Below are 16,642 nucleotides of genomic sequence, written 5' to 3'. Positions count from 1 at the left end.
TTATTTACCTTCTTCTGCTGGTTTTGAATGTTATTTACTGTTCTTTTTCGAGCTCTTTTAGATGTAAGGTTAGGTTGTGTATTTGAGACCTTTCTTCCTTCTTTAGGAAGGCTTGCATTGCTATATACTTCCCTCTTATGACGGCTTTTGCTGAATCCGAGAAGTTTTTGGCTGTCATGTTTTCATTTTCATTGGCTTCCATGTACTTTTTAATTTCCTCTTTAATATATTGGTTAATCATTTATTCTTTAGTAGGATCTTCTTTACTCTTTAAGTGTTTATGGTTTTGCCAATTTTTTCTTATTGTTGATTTCGAGTTTCATAGCATTGTGTTCTGAAAATATGCAAGGTATGATCTCGATTTTTTTGTACTTAGGGCTGATTTGTAACCCAGTATGTGATTTGCTCTGGAGAATGTTTCATGCGTACTTGAGAAGAATGTGTATTCTGCTTTTTTAGGATGAAACATTCTGAATATATCTGTTAAGTCCATCCGGTCCAGTGTGTCATTCAAAGCCATTGTTTCCTTGTTGAGTTCCTGCTTCGGAGATCTGTCCATTGCTGTAAGTGGGGTGTTAAAATCCCCTACTATTATGTATTATTATCAATGAGTTTGTTTATGTTTCTGATTAATAAATTTATATATTTGGGTACCTTCTTGTTTGGGGCATAAATATTTACAATTGTTAGATCTTCTTGCTGGATAGACTCCTTAATTATGATACAATGCCCTTCTTCATCTCTTGTTACAGTCTTTATTTTAAAATGTGGTTTGCCTGATATAAGTATGGCTACTACAGCTTTTTTTTATTACCATAAGCTTGATAGATGGTTCTCTATCCCCTTACTTTCAATCTTCAGGTATCTTTAGGTCTAAAATGAGTCACTTATAAGAAGCATATAGATGAGTATTGCTTTCTTATCCATTCTGATACCCGACGTATTTTGATTGGAGCATTTAGTCCATTGACATTTAGAGTTAGTACTGAAAACTGTGAATTTTATGCCATTGTGTTGCCTGTAGACTTTTATTTTCAGGTGATGTTCCCTAGTCCTTTCTAGTCTTTGTTGCCTTTGGTCTTTGTTTTGTCTTTCCTCCACTCAAAGATTCCCCCTTAAAGTTTCTTGCAAGGCTGGTTTAGTGGTCATGAACTCCTTTAGTTTCTGTTTGTATGGGAAACTCTTATCTCTCCTTCTATTTTGAATGATAGCCTTACTGGACAAAGAAGGCTATCTTGACTGCATATTTTTCTGATTCAGCATATTGAATGTATCCTGCCACTCCTTTCTGGCCTGCCAAGTCTCTGTGGATAGGTCTGCTGCAAACCTGATCTGTCTTCCATTATAGGTTAAGGACTTTTTTTCCTTTGCCACTTTCATAATTCTTTCCTTGTCTGTGTGTTTTGTGAATTTGACTATGATATGCCTTGGTGATTGTCAATTTTTGTTTACTCTAATGGGAGTTTTGTGTGCTTCTTGGATTTTGATGGCTCTGTCCTTCCCCAGATTAGGAAAATTTTCAGCTATAATTTGCTCTCATTAACCTTCTTCCCCCTTTTCTCTCTCTTCATCTTCTGGGACTCCTATTATTCAGATGTTATTCATTGTTAATAAGTCACTGAGTTCTCTGAGTCTTGTATTGTGATCTTTGCCTTTGTTTCCCTCCTTTTTTTCTGCTTCATTTTTCTCCATTATTTTTTCTTGTATATCACTGATTCACTGTTGTGCTTTGTACATCCTTGCTGCTGTGGCATCCAATTGAGATTGTATCTCGGTTATAGCATTTTTAATTTCATCCTGACAAGATTTTTCTTCTCTTATCTCCACAGAAAGGGATTCTATGCTTTTTCAACCCCAGCTAGTATTCTTATTATTGTAGTTCTAAATTGTATTTCAGATATCTTTCTTATATCTGTTTTAAGCCCCTGGCTGTCATTTCTTCCTGTTCTTTCTTTTGAGGTAAATTCCTTTGTTTTGTCATTTGGGCAAAAGAAAAATTTAATAAATAAAAAATAAAAATTAAAAAAATAAAAAACGAAACAATCAAATAAAGGAAGCTAGATCCTGGGTGTGTTTTGGTCTGCTTGTTGAAAGACACTTGATAGAATAGAGGAAAAAGGGAAAGAAAAGTAGGAAAATAAAAATAAAGGTAAGAAAAAATTTAAAAAATTAAAATTTTATATAATAGAATAACATGAAATAAAGAAAGTGAAATAGAATAAAAAATAAAAATAATATAGTGAAAAATAATTTATTTTTTTAATTAAAAAAAAGAAAAGAAAAGAAAATTTTCTCTTCTCTTTCTGTATCCAAGAAAAAGAAAGAAAAAAAAATTAAACAAGGACAGAAGAGAAGCAAAAGAAAAAAAGTGAACTAATTAATAAACCAGCAAACAGAATGAAACCCAAATAAGGTTACATCCTGTTTCCCCTAGAACTCAAATCATGAAGCTCTTTATACACTAAACAGGATGAGGGACTTGTGCTGGTATTCTAGGGGATGTGCTTGGAGGCACAGTTGGGTGGGGATTGGAGTAAGGTCTCCGTTCTCCACTAGCTGGTGCCGCTTAGCCTTACTGGGGTGGATCAGTGTGGCACATGTGTGTGTGCTGGGAGAGGTGGAAATGTCTTCACCCAGCTCTCTAGTCTCAGGAACAGGAACTTTGAGCTCTCACCATCCTGTGATCAAGCGCTCTTCCTTTGTCTCAAGCCTCTGTCAACTCCCTGCCTCTATCCTGTCCATGTCCAAACTGTCTGCCTGCCAGGTGGCACCTCCCTCTAGAGTTTTATCTCAGATGAATTGTGTTTCAAAACCCCACACTTCAGAGGCCCCTGTGTCTTGGACCCATGCTCTGGGGGAGGGTCTTGCTGAGCAATGGCTGGGTGCTGGCTTGCCCCAGAAAATGTTAGTGTGATTGCACAGTGATAGACGTTCAGAGATCATGGAAAATCACAACAGACAGCTGGCACCAGGTTTTGCCACACTCTGGTGTCTTTGTCCCAATACCAGCAAACATGGTGTCTTTGTCCCAATACCAGCAAACATGGCTGCTCTCTGGGGTTCCCTGGAACCTTGGCCTGTTCAGAGGCATATGGCTTCTACCAAATGCACTCCAAGCAGGGGAACCACTTCTCCCTCTCTGGCACATGGACCCCTCAGACCCCACTGCCTGCTCCTGGGGATTCACCCTACTTACTCACCAGAGCACTGAGCTCCAGAACTTCAGACTCTGTGCTCCACTGTTTATAGAATTCTAATGGTATTGAAACCCTCTCCTTTCTTCCCATCAGTGATTTTGGGGAACAGATTTCTTGTTCAATCCCCTGTGTTTTCACCTTTTTCTTTCTCTCCAGCTACTTTCGAGGAGTGTTTTTCCTGCACTCTCCCAATGCACTGCACTCTCCCCCTTTCTCTGTCCTCTCCCCACAAAAACAGCTCCCTACCCTCCATGGCTTTTCTCTCCCCCAGTTCACCTCTCTGCACCATGTACCTGTCAAGTTCTGTGGCTCAAGTTATGCAGATTGTTGTGTTAATCCTCAGATCAACTCCCTAGGCATGTAAAATCATTTGGTGCTAATCTAGCTGCATTTCAGGGATGAGACAGGCTGAGGGGCTCCATGCTGCTCCGCCATCTTCCCCAAACCCGCCTAACTTTTTATTTTTTATAGTTGCCATGTAACAAAAATTTACCATTTTAAAGGGTACAATTTAGTGGATTTTACTACAGTTGACTTAACACAGATTTAAACAGTGTGGGTCCACTTATACATGGATTTTTTGATAAATATAATATAGTACTATAAATGTATTTTCTTTATGATTTTCTTAACATTTTTTCTCTCGCTCACTTAATTATAGGAGTGCGGTATATAATACATATACAATATATATATTAATCTACTGTTATTGGTAAGGATTATGGTCAATAGTAGGCTATTAATAGTTAAGTTTTGGAGTCAAAAGTTATACACATATTTTTGACTGTGTGGGAAGTTGGCGCCCCTAACATCTGCATTGTTCAAGGGTCACCTGGGCATTAATTGTGCAACAATCACTACTATCTATTCTAGAACATTTTCATCACTCCTCAAAGGTAACCCTGCAACCATTAGCAGTCATTCTCCATTCTCCCACTTCCCCTAGTCCTGGAAACCACTAATCTGTTTTGTGTCTTTTGGGAATTTCATATAAATGGTGTATAATATGTGGTTATTTGTGTGTCTGGCTTCCTTTACTTAGCATGGTGTCCTTGAGGTTCATTCATATTGTATTTTATTCCTTTGTATTGCTAAATAGTATTCTATTTTGTGTTTGTGTATGTGTGTGTTCACATACATACCACATTTATCTATTTATCAGTTGAACTTCTGCATTGTTTTCACATTTTGGCTATTATGAGTAATGCTGCTATGAATATATGTATACCAGTTTTTGTGTGAACTTATATTTTCAGTATTCTTGAGTATATACATAGGAGAGGAACTACTATGTTAAATTATGTGGAAACTATAATTTAACTTTTGGAGAAATTGCCAAATTGTTTTCCACAGTAGTTTTACCAATTTACACTCCTATCAACAGTGTATGAAGGTTCTAATTTCTCCATATCCTCATCACACATGTTATTATCCATTTTTTTATTATAGCCATTCTATTGGGTGTGAAGTGATATCTCATTGTGATTTTGATTTGTATTTCCCTGACAGCTAATGGTGTTGAGTGTCTTTACATGTATTTATTGGCCATTTATATATATCTTCTTTGGAAAAATGTTCAGATGCATTTCCCATTTTGAAGCGGTATTTGCCATTTTATTCTTCAGTTCTATGTATTCTGGATACTAGGTCCTTATCAGATATAGTATATTCAAATATTTTCTTCCATTCTATGCATTGTTTCACTTTCTTGATGCTATCATTTGCAAAGCAAAAGTTTTTAATTTGGATGAAGTCTATTTTTTTTCATTTATGTAAAAAACTACTGCATAATCCACAGTCACAAAAATTTGCTTCTGTGTTGTTTGACATGTTTTATAATTTTAGCTTTTACATTTAGGCTTTTAATCCATTTTGAGTTAGTTTTAACATATTGTGTGAGGTATGGGTCCAGGTTTATTCTTTTGCATGTGGATATCCAGTTGCCCAGCACCATTTGTTGAAAGGACTATACCCTCCCCTTTTGAATTGTCTTGATACCTTTGAAAAAAATATCAGTTTAGCATAAATGTTGGGTATAGTTCTTTTTTAAGTTTATTTATTTGAGAGAGAGTGTGTGCACAAGTTTGGGAGGGGAAGAGAGAGAGAGTGAAGGCGAGAGAGAAGCCCAAGCAGGCTTTGTGTTTTCAGTGCAGAGCCTAACGTGGGGTCCAATCTCATGAGCCATGAGATCATGACCTGAGCTGAAACCAAGAATCAGATGCTTAGCCAACTGAGCCACCCAAGCGCCCCTAGGTATATTTCTGTACTCTCACCTATTTCATTGATCTTTATATCTATTCTTGTGACAGTACCACTCTCTCTTGGTTACTAGAGGCTTATAGTAAGTTTTGGAATCAGGAAGTGTGAGTCTTTCAACATTGTTCTTCTTTTTCAAAATTGTTTTGGTTATTCTGTGTTTTTAAATTTCCATATGGGGGCGCCTGGGTGGCGCAGTCGGTTAAGTGTCCGACTTCAGCCAGGTCACGATCTCGCGGTCCCTGAGTTCGAGCCCCGCGTCAGGCTCTGGGCTGATGGCTCAGAGCCTGGAGCCTGTTTCCGATTCTGTGTCTCCCTCTCTCTCTGCCCCTCCCCCGTTCACGCTCTGTCTCTCTCTGTCCCAAAAATAAATAAACGTTGAAAAAAAAATTAAAAAAAAAATAAATAAATTTCCATATGAAATTTAGAATAAGCTTGTCAATTTCTGCCAAGAAGCAAGCTGAGAGTTATGATAGGGATTGTGTTGAATCTGAATCAACTTGCAGAATATTACCATCTTAACAATATTAAATCTTCCAATCCATGAACACGAGATAGCTTTTTATTTAGTTAGGTCTTCTTGACTTACTTTCAACAATGTTTTGCAGTGTTCAGTGCACAAATCTTGCACTTCTTTTGTGAAATGTATTCCTGAGGATTTTGTTCTTTCTGATGCCTCTTAAATTGGATTGTTTTCTTAATTTCATTTTCAAAAATACATTTGGCCTTTGCGTATTGATCTTGTATCATGCAAAATTGCTGAATTAATTTATTAGTGTGTATGTGTATATATATAAAATCATGTCATATATGAATAGTTTTGATTTTTCTTTCTAATCTGAATGCTTTTTGTCTCCAGTTGTTCAAGCCTTCAGTACAAATGTTGCATAGAGGTGATGTTTGTTCGTGACTGTAGGATGAAAATGTTCAATCTTTCACCATTAAGTATATTAACTATGGGTGGTCCATAAATTTCTATCAGCTGATTGAGAAAGTTTCTTCTCTGAAAGGGTGTTGGACTTTCCCAAATGTTTTTTCTCTGTCTATTGACATGATTGTGTATTTTTCAAACCTTTATTCCATTAATATGGTGTATTACATTGACTGAGTTTCATATGTTGAACGAACCTTGCATTCCTGGGATTAATTCCATCTGATAAAGTGGATTAAATACACACACACACACACACACACACACACACACACACATTACTGGATTTGGTCTGAAAGTATTTTGTTGAAAGTTTCTGCATTTCTATTTTTGAAAGTTAATGAAACATTAATGTTAATTATTTTTAAATGTTTTGTAGACTTCACCAGTGATGCCATCTCATACTGATTTTTTTCCCATGTAAGAAGTTTTTAATTAGTAAACCAATCTCTTTGCTTCTCATAGTCCTATTCAGATTTTCTATTTTTTATCATTCTAGGAATTTATTTCGTCAGGCTATATAATTTGTTGGCGTACAGTTGTTCATAGTGTTCCCTTTAATCATTTTTTTTAAAAATTCTGTTATATTGGCAGTAATATTTCCTCTTTTATTCCTGATTTTAATAATTTGAGTCTTCTCTTTTTTCTCCATTTTAACTTTTTACAAAGCTAGTGTATTCCTGTATCAATTATGTAATTAAAAAATAAAACAATGGAAGATACATATAAAATAGAAAGGCATATCAAAATGGGGATCTGGGTAAGTTGGTAACTCCCTGGCAGTCATTTCTCCTCTATGGACCTAGGTTTCTTCATCAGAAAGTTATTATATTGGTTCATTGTTGCTGAAGTGGTTGAAAGTCTCTGTACTTTCAGATTATTTACATGATCAAAGGTGGGATTAAAGAACATAGTTGGGAGTATTTGTGGGTAGAAAGTAGACCAATTTTGGAGAATCCCGGTATTCCTGAAGGACATAGTAGAGAAGCTAAGTATTGAAATGCACATTGAAGCTGAGTTATGGTAATATTTGAATTCCAGGGTGAGAGATTTGAACTTGGTAACAGGGAACTACTGAGGATTTTGGAGTGTGAGAGTAGATAATCAAAGTGATATTCAAAGAAATTGGTCTGGTAATGGTATATGGGAGGGATTAGAGCTGGAAGATAACCCAGAGAAGTCATCTAGGGAATGGGGGTCATGACAGTGGGAATGGAAAAAAAAAAGAGATGAGAACCAGAGATATTCTCTGATTTGGAAAGCACTCCCTGGAATGGCTAAGGGGGCAGGGGAGGGAGGAGTTAGCTGTCTTGTTCACTCTGTGTCTCTCATAATTAGTGGTGAGGCACAGAATAGGTCCAAAATATATTTATTTGTTAAATTGAATTGCATTAACCCAGCTTAGCTTAGAGTTCAATGAAGGCTGAAGAAAATAGTCTTCAAGTACTCTGAGAGGACTTCCAGGAAAGCCTTCCAAGTTGCTAGCCTCTAGACACTCTTTATTCACACCCCACTCCTGCAAATATAATGTACTCCTTCCCTCTGGAACTGTTCCAGAGAGTCATCTAATTCCAGCCATCCAAAATCCAATATTTTGAATGGGCTTGTCTTAAACTCCTGATAAGAAAAGAAATGTTTTTCTTTTTAATCTCTTAAAGGCCTGCCTATGGTAACCTTTTTGTTTTGCTGTGTTTTAATTTAAATTTTACTTAGTTAACATACAGTGCAATATTGGTTTCAGAGTAGAATTCAGTTATTCATCACTTACATACAACATCCAGTGCTCATCACACGTGCCCTCCTTAATACCCATCACACATCTAGCCCATCTCCCACCGACCTCCCTCCATCAATCCTCAGTTTGTTCTCTATCATGAACAGTTTCTTGTGGTTTGTTTCCTTCTCTCCTCTTTCCCCCAGGCCCCTTCCCATATGTACATCTGTTTTGTTTCTTAAATTCCACATATGAGTGAAATCATATGGTGTTTATCTTTCCCTGACTGACTTATTTCACTTGGCATAATACATTCTAGCTCCATCCATGTCGTTGCAAATGGCAAGATTTCATTTTTTTTGATGGCTAAGTAATATTCTATTGTATATATATATATATATATATATATATATATATATATATATATATACACATATACCACGCCTTCTTTGTCCATTCATCAGTTGATGGATATTTGGGCTCTCTCCATAGTTTGGCTATTGTTGATAATGCTGCTATAAACATTGTGGTGCATGTACCCCTTCAAATCTGTATTTTTGCATCCTTTAGGTAAATATCTAATAGTGCAATTGCTGGGTCTTAAGGTAGTTCTATTTTTAGCTTTTTGAGGAACCTCCATACTGTTCTCCAGAGTGGTTACACCAGTTTGCTTTTCCACCAACAATGTAAGAGAGTTCCCCTTTCTATGCATCCTCACCAACACCTGTTGTTTCTTTTGTTGTTAATTTTAGCCATTCTGACAGGTGTGAGGTTGTATCTCATTCTGGGAAAAGGAAAACAAAACTGAAGGTATAATATTTCTAGATTTCAAGCTATATTACAAAGCTGTAGTCATCAAGACAATGTGGTACTGGCACAAAAACAGACATAGACCAATGGAACAGAATAGAAAACCCAGAAATGGACCCACAATTATATCGTCAACTAATCTTTGACAAAGCAGGAAAGAATATCCTATGGTACCATTTTTTATAGCAAAACTTAGCTTGCTTTGTGGGAAGCTGGGAAAAGCTAGTGAATTATTATAGGATGAAGCTTTTATTGTTTCAAAGAGATGACATCATGTATATGATGTGCTTACTTCAATGCCTTAGAATCACCTTTTTGAACAGATCTGTTCCTTGACCAATCATCCCTCATCATTTCCTATTGATTGTATGAAAGGGAAGCTATCAGCATATTGAGGACACAAAGTTGACCTTTGGAAGCTGGAAAGATATTTCCAACAGAACATTTGTAGAGGGTGATAAGTTCTGAATAGAGATACATTTTTGCACATGTGGCTGTGTATGCAAAGTGCATTAAAAGAAGTCAGCCCTATTTTGGCCTGTGGAAAATAGGTAGATTATATGCTTGTGACATCTCTAGGCTTTCTGGGTGGTAACCATGCTCCTCATCCTCTGTGAGGCAAAAAGAGAGGGGAGAATACACAGAGTTGAAAAGTAACTACTGTTCCTGTAGCTCCATCCCAAAGCCTCTGTCCTCCTACGGCCACTCACTAATAGGGCCTTTCTGGTGGCAAAAATAATAATGCATCTAAATTTCTTGATCTCAGCTTCTTGAGGCAGGAAAGTGGAAAAAGCTGGGGGGTTATGGAGGGCAAAGATAGATTGTTGATTAAAGCTGTTGAGACAACTGACAAGCTCTTTGGTTAATTCCCCTGGCAGATTTTACCACCATTCCTGGGGTCCCACCCTTCCTTTTTTCCTTGATACCCTGACTTTCCTCCTTCCTAGGAATGGGGTAAAATGAGTCATCTTCCTGATTTAAGTTGTCATCTCAGATCCAGAAATATCTCACTCAGCCTCCCGAAAGGAGGTTTTTCTGCATCCCTTTGCCTTCATGTGTTGGAATGGGTAGTTTCAATGTCTACCAACTGTACCTATTTATGATGATTCTTATAATTCTCATCTCACCTTGGCCCAATACCTTCCTTACTCTTTTCCTGTTTTCCTTAGAGTCAGAGGTGTAAAGATGCTAGCACAGTGGTTAAGAGCACAGGCTCTGAAAGTCAGATCACCTGGTTCCTGTCCCAGCTCTTCTGCTTTCCTAACTGTGTGACTTGGGACAAATTACTTAACTTTTTCAAGCCTCTGTCTCCTCTTCTGTGAAATAGAGGTAATAATGGTACATGCCTAGCAGGACTGAGTAATACAATTCATTGAAAACTGTTAGTATAGTAGTTGCTGTATAGTTAGTGCTCAATCAATAGCTATTGCTATTATGTGTGTGGGGACATTCAGTCATTTCCACTCTAAGAACTTTATATACTCAAGGCATGTCAGATTTTAATTATTATTTGTGCATCTTTTGATGTAAATCAACACTGAAGGTCCTGTTTTCAAAATGCCCACTCCAGTATCCAAATTTGGTCTCCATGATCATAGGTGTTGTGTTTGATCCAGATGTGGCACAGGCCCAACCATGTCTGGCTTAGTCTTTTTATCCAGCTGTGCTGCCTAGATATGCTCAAGCATGAATTAGTTATATTTTCCACAACTCCTTTCTCCTCTGAAACCTTAGATAAGAAGCCTCTCAGAGATGACTTTTCCTTCTTCAAAGTTCTATCCTTCTGCATCCTTCATTTTACAGATAGATCATCAGAGGCCTAGAGAGGATTAAACTTATGGAAAGTCACCCTAAAGCCAAGCTTGACATTCAGTTTACAGGGGCCTCTTGTCAAATGGTCTCTGAATACTTGAAGAATTTAGTTTATCATTTTTCTACTTGATTGGAAACTTTTCAAAGAAGGAAACTATTATTCTTCTTCTGCCTGCTTCCACAGCTCTGGGTGAACCAGGAGGATGGGGTAGAGGAAGGGCCCAGTGATGTGCAGAATGGGCACCTGGACCCCAACTCAGACTGCCTTTGTCTGGGCCGGCCACTACAGAACCGGGACCAGATGCGAGCCAATGTCATCAATGAGATCATGAGCACCGAACGTCATTACATCAAGCACCTCAAGGACATTTGTGAGGTAGGCCCAGCTATGATAGTTTATGTGGGGGCACCCAGGGTGTAATAGAGGGCATTTTCATGAAGAACCAACAACTCTGCTGAGCTTTACCTGTGACAGTCCCAAGATGTTGGAAAGAGCAGCTGGACTGGCCTCTTATATTCTGTTCAATGGGTAAAACAGGTCCCTTGGAGTTTCTCAGTCCCTATCTCAGTTTCTCTCTTTCTCTGTCTACCTAACATTCATCTTTTATCTTCATATTCCTTATTTCTCTATCTCTCCCTGCCTCCCTCACTTGATCTTCCCTTCCCTGAATCTCTATCCCTATCCTGTTGGCTTCTAATTTGGTTGTTGCCAACCCATGGAAAGGCCTGACTGCATTAATTAAAGCAAAACACGTCTCCCTCCAACTCAGTGGTTTACAAACTTGAATGTGCACTAGAGTCCCTGGAGAAACCTGTTAGACATGCAGATTCCAGTCCCCTCCATCTCTTCAAAGTTGTGAATTCTCACTCTGGATAAACCAAAGCATCTCTATATTTAACAAGCATCCCTGGTGAAACTGGTGCTATTGGTCCTCCTCCTTCACTTGAAGAACACTGGTTTTGAGTTATGTCAGAAGAGTTTATGGGGAGGAATCTACAGGAGATAAAGGCTGAGTGGACAATTCTCAGCTCTTTCAATATGCCCCTTTTCCCCCAGGAGCTATGGCTCCACATTCCTTAACTCTATCCCTTCCATCTTTGTGATCTGAGTAAGGATTAGAGCCCTTTTCCTAACACTCCCTTGATGTCATGAGGCAAGATGGAATTTTGAAAGGGCATTTTACTAAACACTTTGAGAATACCAATGGGAAATGGAGGAAAGAATGTTTTAAAAAAAGGTCTCTCTCTCTCTCTCTCTCACACACACACACACACACACACACACACACAATAGCATTCTGCTTGACCCAGGGAAAACTCTATTTTGAATATGTTTATCCCCTTTCTTCTGGGTAAAGAGTCAGGTCCTACTTTCTGTCCCCAAAGCCCTGTTGAGTGAGCCCAGGGCCCACTTGGAATCAATAGTACAGCTTTTAAAAAAAATTAAGTTTATTTAATTTTGAGAGAGAGAGAGAGAGAGAAAGAGAGAGAGAGAGAGACAGAGAAGGAGTGGGGGAGGGGCAGAGAGATAGGAGATACAGAATCCGAAGCAGACTTCAGGTTCTGAGCTGTCAGCACAAAGCCTGATGCAGGGTTCGAACACACAAATGGTGAGATCATGACCTGAGCCAAAGTTGGCTGCTTAACCAACTGAGCCACCCAGGTACCCCTCAATAGTACAGTTTTAACATTTTTTAATGTTCTTATTTCTTTAGAATACTGTTGCCCAGTAGAACTTCCTATAGTGATGAAATATATCTGCATTCTCCAATGCAGTAGCCACTATCCAGCCATCTGTGGCTATTGAGTAGTTGAGATGTGGCTAGTATGATTGAGAAATGGGATTTTAAATTTTATTAAATTTTAATTTAAATAGACACATGTGACTAAATGACACCTACATTGGACAGTGCAGATCTAGAAAGATCAAGGCCAAGGAATATGGGCCTTAATTTCCTTTACCTCAACTCATTTTTTTATCCCTTCTAGGAATGTTAAAGTTTATCCCCACTCTCCCACTCCATGAGTCAGTATAGTGGAACAAACAAGGGCTCTGGGGACATGGAATGCTGGCTTTCACATCCTGATTTAACCACTTAGACACCCTATAACCATGAAGTTGCCCCTTAACTTCTCTGACTTTTGATTTTTCTGATTTGTCCAGTGGGCTTCATTATGCCAACCTCTTAAGTTTATTGATAAAACTAAGTAAACATAATGTAATTATTTGTAAAAAGGTAGTTTTACTTTCTTTTCCTTCCCTTTTCATCTATTCTCCCATCCATCTGTGTCTCTCTTTTGTAGTTTTCTCTCCCCCTACCTCCATAAAAATAGCTAAAAAAAATACCCTCTGAAATGTGCTCTGTGTCGTTGGGCATGAAACCACTGTCATTCATTCAGCAAACACATTGTAGAGTTCTGCCCCATGCCAGCCTTAGACATGGCTCCTACTTTCAAAGTTTTCTTCCCTAGACTAGTATCTGTATTACCTGGGAGCTTGTTAGAAATGCAGTATTTTTAGCTCCACTCGAGGCCTACCAAGTATGATTCTGCACTTTAACAAGACTCCCATTTGACTTACATTATATATTAAAGTTTGAGGAGCACTGCTATAAAATGATAGCTGTCTTATACTGTCAAAGAGTCTATAATATAAGTACAATGTGTTCTTTATCTGGTAGCTGAGTGATGCTATCAAGATCTAAGTTGGGTCATATCTCTCTTCCTCTCAAAACCATCTGATGGCTGACCACTTCTCCCTGAGTAAAAGCCAATTTCTTATTATTATTTACAAAGTCCTATGTGATAAACCTATTGTTACCTCTGTGACTTGATCTCCTTTATCTTTCCCACCTTCTGTCACTGCTCCAGGCACACTGGCCTCTTGCTGTTCCTAAAAAACTATCTTGCATGCCCCCCTTGCCAAATTTTGCACTGGCTTTTCCCTCTGCCTGGAGCACTCCTTCCCCAGATATCTTCATGGCTTCCTTCCTCACCTCCTTCAAGTCTTTACTCAAATATCACCTTCTCCTTGAGATCATCCCTGACCTTTCTATTTAAAATTATAACCTTGCACTATCTCTCCCTCTTTCCTGCTTTATTTTCCTCTATTGTACTTATTGCTATCTGACATATTATATATTTGCTTATATGATTTCTTTATTGTTCTTCTCCCCTGCTAGAATGTAGATTCCATGAGGGGCAAGTGTTTTTACCTGTTGATTTACTATATATTGCCAATACCTAGCACGGTGTCTGGCACATGGTACATGCTCAATAAATATTTTTTTTTTATTATATGAAATTTATTGTCAAATTGGTTTCCATACAACACCCAGTGCTCATCCCAAAAGGTGCCCTCCTCAATACCCATCACCCACCCTCTCCTCCCTCCCACCCCCCATCAACCCTCAGTTTGTTCTCAGTTTTTAACAGTCTCCCATGCTTTGGCTCTCTCCCACTCTAACCTCTTTTTTTTTTTTTCTTTTTTCCTCCCCCTCCCCCATGGGTTCCTGCCAAGTCTCTCAGGATCCACATAAGAGTGAAACCATATGGTATCTGTCTTTCTCTGTACGGCTTATTTCACTTAGCATCACACTCTCCAGTTCCATCCACGTTGCTACAAAAGGCCATATTTCATTTTTTCTCATTGCCACATAGTATTCCATTGTGTATATAAACCACAATTTCTTTATCCATTCATCAGTTGATGGACATTTAGGCTCTTTCCATAATTTGGCTATTGTTGAGAGTGCTGCTATGAACATTGGGGTACAAGTGCCCCTATGCATCAGTACTCCTGTATCCCTTGGATACATTCCTAGCAGTGCTATTGCTGGGTCATAGGGTAGGTCTATTTTTAATTTTCTGAGGAACCTCCACACTGCTTTCCAGAGCGGCTGCACCAATTTGCATTCCCACCAACAGTGCAAGAGGGTTCCCGTTTCTCCACATCCTCTCCAGCATCTAGAGTCTCCTGATTTGTTCATTTTGGCCACTCTGACTGGCGTGAGGTGATACCTGAGTGTGGTTTTGATTTGTATTTCCCTGATAAGGAGCGACGCTGAACATCTTTTCATGTGCCCGTTGGCCATCCGGATGTCTTCTTTAGAGAAGTGTCTATTCATGTTTTCTGCCCATTTCTTCACTGGGTTATTTGTTTTTCGGGTGTGGAGTTTGGTGAGCTCCTTATAGATTTTGGATACTAGCCCTTTGTCCGAGATGTCATTTGCAAATATCTTTTCCCATTCCGTTGGTTGCCTTTTAGTTTTGTTGGTTGTTTCCTTTGCTGTGCAGAAGCTTTTTATCTTCATAAGGTCCCAGTAATTCACTTTTGCTTTTAATTCCCTTGCCTTTGGGGATGTGTCGAGTAAGAGATTGCTACGGCTGAGGTCAGAGAGGTCTTTTCCTGCTTTCTCCTCTAAGGTTTTGATGGTTTCCTGTCTCACATTCAGGTCCTTTATCCATTTTGAGTTTATTTTTGTGAATGGTGTGAGAAAGTGGTCTAGTTTCAACCTTCTGCATGTTGCTGTCCAGTTCTCCCAGTACCATTTGTTAAAGAGGCTGTCCTTTTTCCATTGGATATTCTTTCCTGCTTTGTCAAAGATTAGTTGGCCATACGTTTGTGGGTCTAGTTCTGGGGTTTCTATTCTATTCCATTGGTCTATGTGTCTGTTTTTGTGCCAATACCATGCTGTTTTGACGATGACAGCTTTGTAGTAGAGGCTAAAGTCTGGGATTGTGATGCCTCCTGCTTTGGTCTTCTTCTTCAAAATTCCTTTGGCTATTCGGGGCCTTTTGTGGTTCCATATGAATTTTAGGATTGCTTGTTCTAGTTTCGAGAAGAATGCTGGTGCAATTTTGATTGGGATTGCATTGAATGTGTAGATAGCTTTGGGTAGTATTGACATTTTGACAATATTTATTTTTCCAATCCATGAGCAGGGAATGTCTTTCCATTTCTTTAAATCTTCTTCAATTACCTTCATAAGCTTTCTATAGTTTTCAGCATACAGATCCTTTACATCTTTGGTTAGATTTATTCCTAGGTATTTTATGCTTCTTGGTGCAATTGTGAATGGGATCAGTTTCTTTATTTGTCTTTCTGTTGCTTCATTGTTAGTGTATAAGAATGCAACTGATTTGTGTACATTGATTTTGTATCCTGCAACTTTGCTGAATTCATGTATCAATTCTAGCAGACTTTTGGTGGAGTCTATTGGATTTTCCATGTATAATATCATGTCATCTGCAAAAAGCGAAAGCTTGATTTCATCTTTGCCAATTTTGATGCCTTTGATTTCCTTTTGTTGTCTGATTGCTGATGCTAGAACTTCCAGCACTATATTAAACAACAGCGGTGAGAGTGGGCATCCCTGTCGTGTTCCTGATCTCAGGGAAAAAGCTCTCAGTTTTTCCCCATTGAGGATGATGTTAGCTGTGGGCTTTTCATAAATGGCTTTTATGATCTTTAAGTATGTTCCTTCTATCCCGACTTTCTCAAGGGTTTTTATTAAGAAAGGGTGCTGGATTTTGTCGAAGGCCTTTTCTGCATCGATTGACAGGATCATATGATTCTTCTCTTTTTTTTTGTTAATGTGATGTATCATGTTGATTGATTTGTGAATGTTGAACCAGCCCTGCATCCCAGGAATGAATCCCCTTGATCATGGTGAATAATTCTTTTTATATGCCGTTGAATTCGATTTGCTAGTATCTTATTGAGAATTTTTGCATCCATATTCATCAGGGATATTGGCCGGTAGTTCTCTTTTTTTACTGGGTCTCTGTCTGGTTTAGGAATCAAAGTAATTCTGGCTTCATAGAATGAGTCTGGAAGTTTTCCTTCCCTTTCTATTTCTTGGAATAGCTTAAGAAGGATAGGTATTATCTCTGCTTTAAACGTCTGGTAGAACTCCCCTG

At 38.4% G+C, this 16,642-nt stretch overlaps 1 protein-coding gene across 9 annotated transcripts in view; it reads left to right on the top strand.

Annotated features, from left to right (window-relative positions):
- Window positions 1–16,642, top strand: part of ARHGEF9 (Cdc42 guanine nucleotide exchange factor 9) — a 202,132-nt gene that overhangs the window by 88,371 nt on the left and 97,119 nt on the right. For 7 of the 9 annotated variants that reach the window (XM_045470629.1, XM_045470624.1, XM_045470630.1 and 4 more), the window contains one exon: window positions 10,905–11,096. The exons of 1 other annotated variant lie outside the window; for it this stretch is intronic. In XM_045470629.1, the coding sequence (XP_045326585.1) occupies window positions 10,905–11,096 (192 nt within the window). Of the gene's footprint in view, window positions 1–542; window positions 564–10,904; window positions 11,097–16,642 lie in introns of those variants that run through there. One more of the 9 variants, XM_045470633.1, reaches the window with a different exon arrangement.

Source organism: Leopardus geoffroyi, chromosome X (genome assembly GCF_018350155.1).
Source record: "Leopardus geoffroyi isolate Oge1 chromosome X, O.geoffroyi_Oge1_pat1.0, whole genome shotgun sequence".
Classification (NCBI taxonomy): Eukaryota; Metazoa; Chordata; class Mammalia; order Carnivora; family Felidae; genus Leopardus; species Leopardus geoffroyi.
This window is presented reverse-complemented; position numbering and strand designations above follow the sequence as displayed.